The 9,148-nt window shown below is 30.8% G+C and overlaps 1 protein-coding gene across 1 annotated transcript; it reads left to right on the top strand.

Annotated features, from left to right (window-relative positions):
- Positions 1-588: 588 nt before the first annotated feature.
- LOC131647164 (small ribosomal subunit protein uS14z/uS14y/uS14x) lies at positions 589-1,981 on the top strand. The gene is made up of 3 exons (XM_058917078.1): positions 589-748; positions 1,551-1,650; positions 1,766-1,981. The coding sequence occupies exons 1-3, from the start codon at positions 687-689 to the stop codon at positions 1,772-1,774; spliced, it is 171 nt and encodes a 56-aa protein (XP_058773061.1). The 5' UTR covers positions 589-686; the 3' UTR covers positions 1,775-1,981.
- Positions 1,982-9,148: the final 7,167 nt, after the last annotated feature.

Raw genomic sequence — 9,148 nt, 5'->3', positions numbered from 1 at the left:
CTTAACAATTAGCATTTTCCTATTTAAATTGTTCCGAGTAACATTTTAGTTAGAAACGAGTAATAATATCATAATCCATGAATAATATATGCATTATTTGTACACATTTATTAATTATGAGTAATTATTAATTGTGAGTAATGAGTAACTATTCTGAGTAATATTTACACCATTTTGAGTAATATCAAATTTTAACTATTTTGAGTAATATATTAATTGTTCTAAATAATATTTATACTATTTTGAGTAACCTGTATATTATTTTGAATAATAAATATAATACTTTGAGTAATATAAATAGGATATATCTTATGCTTATGCACATCAGCACATCCCCTTATAATCATTGTAATTCAAAAAAACTTAAATTTATTTTTTTAATACTAATTTATAATATTATGTTTATTATAAAATTTATTAATTTTGTGAGTATGGAGAGGTAATCAAAGCATGTCTTATATTATTTGAAAAATATATAATCCCATATATCTCTCATTAAGAAAATACCAAAGCTAAAAAAAACGAAAAAAGAAGTGATATTGAGAATTGAAAGCATAGGGTTTTGAGTTTTGACCGTCCTATATAAGTTAAGAAATACAGACTCGTCCATTCTGCGTGCGTGACTAGGGTTTTTATTTTTGAGATCGCTGCTGCTCTTGCATTTCCCCCAATCTCAAATCGAAGCCATGGGTCACTCCAACGTCTGGAACTCTCACCCCAAAACCTACGGACCTGGTTCTCGCACATGGTATAATCCTCTTCCACTTATTCACCACTCTTCATATTCATGTTTAATCGATTATTTAGTTTTTTTTTGCTTTTCGATTTCAGTATTTCTTTCATGATACCGCTTTTATCAGTCCCTTGTATTAAACCCTAGGTTTTTCGATCTGTATTTCTGATTACAACTAGTGTTTGTGTAAGTTCTAGCGTTTGGAATTAGTTTTGTTATGTTGTAGTGTATTGGTGTATTGACCAGATTCGAATTGATTTATAAAATTTATGTTGTTCAATTGTTATCGGAGTATGCTGACTCGTAACTCAAGTAATTTGAAACTCTCATTTTAGGGCTTAGATGCAGCTCTATTTTGAGTTTTCTCTATTGTTGAACATGTTCCTTCAGCCAGTAGAAAAACCCCTTTCAACTCGGAAATAATTGTATTTTTCTGTTTTGTTGTGGCTTAGTTTTCTAGTAGATTATATATTGTTAGCCACAGAAGTGCCTTTCTATGAATATTGTTAAGGCACATGAATATTCTGTTCTGCTTGGGGTACAATAATATGAATCTTCTACTCTGTTTGTGGCACATGAATTCTGTTTTTTTGGGAAAAATTTATATTGCTTTTAATGTTTGTATATACTGTAAAACTAAGTCTTGTCATAAATTTCCAAGTGTCAGTAAGTAACTGATAAGATTCCAAATGTTAGGTAAATAACTGATAATATTAGAAGGGTTTAGTTTTGTCGTATTTCCGTGGAGATTTATTAGTTACTTGTACATACTTTGTTGTTTGATTGTGAATGTTTACTGTTGTCCCCTGTTTTGCAGCCGTGTGTGTGGAAACTCTCATGGATTGATCAGGAAGTACGGACTCATGTGCTGCAGGCAGTGCTTCCATAGCAATGCCAAGGAAATCGGTTTCATTAAGGTGAGTATTATGATATGCTTTTCTACTTTCTAGTGTAGATTTCCGAATTTCTAATTATTTGTGCTTGTTTTAGCATAAGTTCTCATCACTTTGCCCTCTTCTTTTGGTGTTGCAGTATCGTTGAAGATTTGTGTCCATTTACAGTGTTGCAGTATTGCTGATGTATCAGCATTCACATGTTCCACTGTTTTAGATTTTACATTGTCATGTTAATCATGCCAGGATGATTTTAATTTTTGAAGAACTTATTTTATGGTTTTTAGTTAATTATGTTTGTTGTCAAACTTGAGTTCTGAGAATATTATATTTACTTTACAACTTTGTTGTGGAATTGCTTTCATTTTCCTTTTATAATTATAAATTGAATCTTGGCAACTTTGTGTGTCTGTCTTTTTTATCATGTGAATGGAAATTACGATCATACTCACGGCCCCTTTCATAAAGTTTAACTAGTTCAAGTTCCTAAGACATTTTGAAAGCTTGAAAATGATTTAATTTTTAAAGAATTAAAATATTGTGAGTTCATCCTTGTGAGGTTTAACTAACCATTAAGGAAGATCTGATGAGTGGTGTTAATTTTGGATTATAAGTAAGTGTCCATACAATGATGAACATCTGGTGAGATAGTTTTCAGTGACTCATTGAGTAACCTAACTCCTTCATAAATGTTTCTCCTGTGTAATGCTCCTTGAATTTTGGGATTAGAGTAGGATTTGGAAGCTTTAATCCTAAAATTTATAGTGCAATATCTGAAGTAGTTTTGTTATCATTTTTTTTATAAAAAACAATAGATTAGAGTAAGATTTTAAAAATCATGGCATAAGGTAGGCATTATACACATTTGTAACAGAAATCTTTAGGAGAATACTCAAACTCGTCAATGGCACGAGTTGGATGGTTTAATGGAAATTTACTGATAAAATAAATTGATATTTAGTTATCTGATCCGATTCCACATATGTACTTACGTAATATGAGAATATGAGATTACACTGCAAATGCCATTGATTTTAATGTAAATCTTAAAGTGATAGGTGAGTGGATATAAATGCTCGAGTCGACAATGTGTCCACAATGCTTCCCCTCAAGGAGACAATATTCTCAATAGCAACAATATTACAAAAATAAGTTACAATATTACAAAATAAGCTACAGTATTACAAAATAAGTGTCTTATAGAAGTGCATCTTCAGACAAATTTTTAGATAAAATAATGGTGTTTTACTTGAAAAGTTATTATTTATATGTATATTACAAAATAAGCTACAATATTACAAAATAAGTGTCTTATAGAAGTGCATCTTCAGACAAATTTTTAGATAAAATAATGGTGTTTTACTTGAAATGTTATTATTTATATGTTCTGCATCCATCCGATTATCGAATATGCATCTTCAAAAATTAATAAAAATATTTTAAATTTTTTAGAGGTGCCGAGCCACACCCTGAAGGGGAAATGAGTCATTCCCAATCTTTATTACCTTTTGGTTTTTTCTTATCAGATTGAGGATCCAATTCAATCATGTGGAAGACAATACAACAATTATTTAATAAATTAAGAAGTTAAAATGGGAATGGTGGGGGTATCTACTTCTCAACATGTTGTTACACATTAGCTATCACAAATGGATAAATAAATTTTAATTGTACACATTAGATAAAACTATAAGAAAAGATAGAAATATGATGGTGGTGTTCATTACTTCATTACATCTCAGGTAATGATCACACATCTTATGAAAACCTCAAAATGTCACTCCTATAAAATTGGGATGTGTCAATTCTACACCAAGTAATTTCATGACCGAGGTATCTCATTTATATTCATAAATGGTTTGAAATTTTATATTCATAAATGGTTTGAAATTTATTATTCGGATATAATATGGTTTCCAATCTTTGAAGTTTCAAGCGGGAAAACAAATTTAGTTGTCACGCGGCATGTATCCCTTCATTTTTTTTCATGATCAAAACACCTTATTTTGAAAAACTCTACAAATATATCATTTCATTGTCACTCAAAATTTTTAGTTCAAAACAACATTCTTCTGTATTTTGGCATCAAAAGGAGTAAAAGAAGTTGGAATTTCAAGTAATGTACAAGTATTGCATTAATCATTGCTTTATATCATCTAATTCTTCAAGCTGAAATATGTACGCTGCGTCTGGATTTTAAAGTCCGAATTATGTTCGTACTGTATATGGAAAGTGAAATCTAGACTATTTTGTTATGGAATTTGAATTTGCTTATGTTATGATTGGTTATAGTTATGGTGCACTCTGATGTTGTCTCTGATGCTGTCTTCAAAACTAATCTAAATGTGGATGTTAAACCGGGTGATGTCCATGTAGATGTTGAAAAACAATTTACAAATATACAAGAGTTTGTTATACATGAACATATGCTTCAATCGGTTCGCCCGAAGGCTGCAAAATTAAAGCTCGACATTGTAACCGGGAAGTCGGATTCTAGTTTTGGTATAAGGCAAATATTTGTGACAATGAAATGTGAAAGAAGTGAAAGAAGTGACAAGTATAAAACACTTATCTTGAAATTGAAACATGATGACACCAGAATGAGGAAATGCAAATGTTCTTTTATGATGTGCTGACACCTCAAGACGAATTATACCTGGACATTTTATATGCTTTTTGGTATTACATAATCATTATTTGTGTTATAAGTTAGTTGGTCACCCCATTATATGTCTTCTAAATTCTGAAGAAAACAAACTTGTCTCTAACATGACATTGAACATGGTTCAGCCTAAAAACACACTCACAACTTTGAAAAGGAAAAGACCAGAAAGTTTCTAAAATATTAAGCAAGTGTACATTGTTCGCCCCCGAAACAACAAGGCGAAAAAGAGGTTGACTATACGAAATGCAACAAATGTTGAAGGTTTTGAATGATGATCAACATGTATCTAGGTACATAATTTGTGAGGATGGAAAAACCGTTCGAGATATATTTTGGACTCATCTTAATCCCATCAAAATTTTCAACACTTTTTGCACCGTTCTCATAATTGATTAAACATATAAGACTGACAAGTATTGGCTACCAAGAAAACATGCCATAGGTGATTGTCATTGATCGCGGTATTGCACTAATGAATTTGGTTGAAAAGGTGTTTCCTAGAACATATGCTTTATTGAGTAGGTATCATATAACAAAAAATATGAAAGTTAGACTAAAGCCCGCGATAGAGACCAAATAAGTCAATATTGAACACAGAAAAAATGGTCAAATCTAGTGTGATATTGAAAATCATAATAGATGTCTGGAAAGTTATAACAAATTATTCTATGGCAGAGTTATATGCCTAATCAATCATATTATTTGTAAGTGTGTATGTGACATATTCATATTTCTTAAAATATGTTGAAAGCACAAGTCTAGACCAGTTAAAAGAGAAGATTGTTTATGTTTGGACCGATTAGGTTAGACAATTTGGAAATACTACAACAAAAGAGTTGAATTTGGCATGCCACATTGAAGAATTGATTGGAAAATAGTAAAAGGGATTTGTGTACGGGTTGGGAATTAGTGAAAAAATGATTCAAAATCAACATAATAAGATCCAAACATCATTTGGTCGAAGCATCGCAATACTAGAATACATATTCAAAGATTAAAATTTTATTCATAGTTGGTCGATAATGTATCTCGAGCTGGATTGAATTATATTTATCATGAAGCTAAGTGAGCAAAAAACAGGTTCAAATAGTTCAAAGTTTGGTTGTACACTTATGAAGACATATGGTCTTTCATGTGTTTGTTTAATTTCTAAAAGGGTGAAACTCGATAGGCCCATACGTATGGACGGGGTTTACTCGCACTGGCAAAGGCTCAGTTTTGGTGATGATGGTATGGTCTATGAGAAGAAGTAAAATATATCTATCATGACATAATGATAGATCGTTCAAGAGAGATTTTTGAAAGCTGATGATAACTTGAAACTACATATCAAAGAGAAAATGAAGAAGATTTCCTATTAATAAACAACACATTTGAAACCACCCACGAAACTAGTAAAAACAAACGGTGCTCCTAATAAAGTTAAACTAACACCGAGTTATAGTTCAAGTAAATGATCCCTGTCCTATTTCAAACATGTCGACACATTTTATCTGGACTATCCAATTTCACAATCCAAAAGAATTTATTTCAAAGGTGATTGCATTAGTAAACCATCGCCTTCACCACCATTACCATAATCATCACCTTTACCATAAATGATGCACAGTAAAAAGACGTTGCTTTTCATACACAAATATATTAACTGAAGTGTAGAAGTCAAGAGTGACGGTAACATCGATTATCGCACTATTTCAACTTTGTTAGGTAATGGAGAGGAGAATCATACACTTTTCCGCGAACACCTAATCAAAGAGTTTAATGCACACAAGAAATCATAAACAATACACTATGCGAAAAGAGCATTTCGATAAAATTCATGCATCTCTTATTCCTTATGTTAGAGGTCCAACGCTAGAGGGGAAATATGTGTGTTTCCATGAAATGAGTAATCTATAATCAAATGCATATAACATGGTATGTATCGATCTAACAAGATATGGTTTCTCGAAAACATTTTTCCCACTTAGAAATTGCCCACCTCAAAAACTGGTTACGTTATATGTATTGGGTGACTTTCAAAATCATAACATTTTGTTCAAGTTTATTTAAAACTAAAATGTCCTATATCACTAACATCTATGAAGTGGACATCTCATTGAACAAAAGAAGCTGAAAGTTGGTCAAATAATTTTTTGAATAGGATGGAAATTTTTTTCAAGCTGAGAATCAAACTATGAAAAGTCAAAGGTGGATTAATCTATAAATTTAGATTTAAATGGTGACATATTTTTTTATGCATTTTAATGTTATTTTAACATGCATTTTAGATAGTGACACATTTTTTGTATGTAATGTTCGATTGTCATATTCAATAATGTAATTCAGATACATTTTTTGTGTTTTAATATATATCTAACATTACTTGTATACACATTGAGAAGTTTGTGTGTAAAACTGTCTGTCTGCCTTCAAAATCAACTTCTGTAATTGTCACTCTAGAGTTCATTACCCAAAAAAAATACTTATTTGCACACCAAGCTGACTTCAGTTTTCACAATCTGGAATTACACCTGAATTTGGATAGCTTTTGTATGGTCCTTATTTATCCAAAACTATTATAATGTCTCAATATTCGTATCTCACATGTGTTTACTTCAACGCTGTGAGTCCTCCTCTTGAATTTAGCGTCACAGAGAACATCTATCTTGATGTTTTGAAATCCAAACTGGATTATCTCTTGCGCTACCCTGACAATCGAAGAGTGTTTAAGATTGAATACCGTCCACCCTCGATTGATAACGAAGGAAAAGTGAATTTCAGCAATTTTGAGTTGAAGAGAGATGAAGATTTAAGAGCTATGTGATGTACATTTCACTGTTACGAAACAAAGGTTTCGATCAAAGTGGATCCTAAATTGGAAAGATGAACAAAATCTATTTAAAAGATGTCGAAACATCCCCAACCATCTCTAGATCATCAAATGTGATGTTAAATTTTATATTAAGAGAGATCGATGTAATGTTACATATTTTATGTATGTGAAAACAATTATTTATGTTAATTTTTCTTTCCTTCATCTCTTGTCTAATATTTCTTATGATTTTATGATAACAGAGTATAATCCTGATTTTAAAATATGGATATACTCTTGAGATGCGTTTTTGTTAGTGTTTGAAATTGCTTCAGGTTTTTTTGATAACATGGTATATTCATAATTTCAAATTTTGAAATTACTCGTGGATGAGTTTGTTGTGTATTTAAGTAGTGACATTAAGGAATATTTATGATTAACCTTAGATATGGTGCTCCTTGACATTGTCCCAAAATCTATTGTGTCTATGGTGCTCTCTGAAAAAGACTCTAGTTTGATGATGATAGTATGATGAAGGATGACAAATCAAATATATCTATCATCACCAAATGAGAAGTGATTCAAGAGAGATTTTTAAAATCATATGACAACATGATACTTCACATCAAAGAGCAACCGAGAAAGATTGGCTATAGATATGGATTTATGTGGTGGCACTTGCTTTGATGCATAAATAGATGTAGATGATGACACGTGTTTTAGTTTTATCTAACAATCTATTTAGGTGGTGACTCATTTTTGTATGTAATGTTAGATTGATATTGTCAAAGATGCAATTTGGATACATTTTGATATATTTTAAAGTATATTCAATGGAAAAAAAGGATATCCAATGACGATCATGAATCAGGACAAGTCAGACTGGAAATTTAAAAAAAATTGTATGACATGACAGAACGTTATATTCTAATTGGATGACAGTGTAAAACCTTTTTACACTGTCAGTGCATAACTATTAAACTCATATTCAATCTTAATTGTATAAATATTAGTTGTCCCATTTTTCCAAATTAGTTTTTCAAGTAAAAACACAGTCCCATAACAAGTTCTGTATGAATAATTGTTGTGAGGCTTGATCAAAAACTATATTTTCAGACTCACCCATTTTATTGAAAAAAAAAACTACTAAGAGGAGTTAATTCGAAATTGTATTTCTATAGAAACCCTTTTTTTATGTGATTTACTAAACATTAATCCAAAATTACATTAATCCATTTTATAACATTGAGTTTCTAAAGTACATATTGATTTAAAACTTGTTTAAATATATTATTAGCAAAATCACCACATAATGTCTCAACATTCGTATCTCATATTTGTCTACTTCAACAACAAGATGTCACTTCTTAAATTTAGGTTCAAAAAGATCACTCGTCTTGTTGATCTGAAATCCACACTAGAGAATCTGTTGCAATACCCAGACAATTGAAAAATTGTGAAGTTCTATTATTATTCACCCTCGATTGACAGCGAATGGAAGTTTTAGTTCAATAAGTTTGTGCTGAAGACGAATGCAAATTTAACAAGATGTGGAGTACAGTTTACCGTTATGAAACAAAATGTTCGATCGAAGTGGATGAGATAGTTGCAAGATCGACCAAAGATGTAATGTTAGATTTACGTAAACGGCTATCCATACAATGTTCTATATATTTTTTTTTTTGTTATAACAATGATTGATGTTAATAAGCACATGCCCCCAAAAGATCTAGGTGTTAAACAACACACGTCCAAATTGATATTGAGAGTTATACACATTCAAATTGATTATCTCAACGTTATTGAGAGTCAATACAGCGATAGCTATAACAATTTAACAAATCTATTATTGTTCATTGAGTGTTATCAATTATGATAAATTCAAAACAGAGTATAATAAAGTTGGAAATAATATAGATAGCATTTTTTTCTTGAATGAATAATAGATAGTATTATTATAAACATAAAACTGCACTTATTCTGATATCTTATTTTCCTAATGTAATAATACTTGAAATAAACCAGAGTAGTCTCGAAGAACAGGTTTTTAGTTAGAGCTGATA

This window comes from Vicia villosa, linkage group LG2, assembly GCF_029867415.1.
Source record: "Vicia villosa cultivar HV-30 ecotype Madison, WI linkage group LG2, Vvil1.0, whole genome shotgun sequence".
NCBI lineage: Eukaryota > Viridiplantae > Streptophyta > Magnoliopsida > Fabales > Fabaceae > Vicia > Vicia villosa.
The sequence above is the reverse complement of the archived record's forward strand: the minus strand, read 5'-3'. Positions and strand labels throughout refer to the sequence as shown.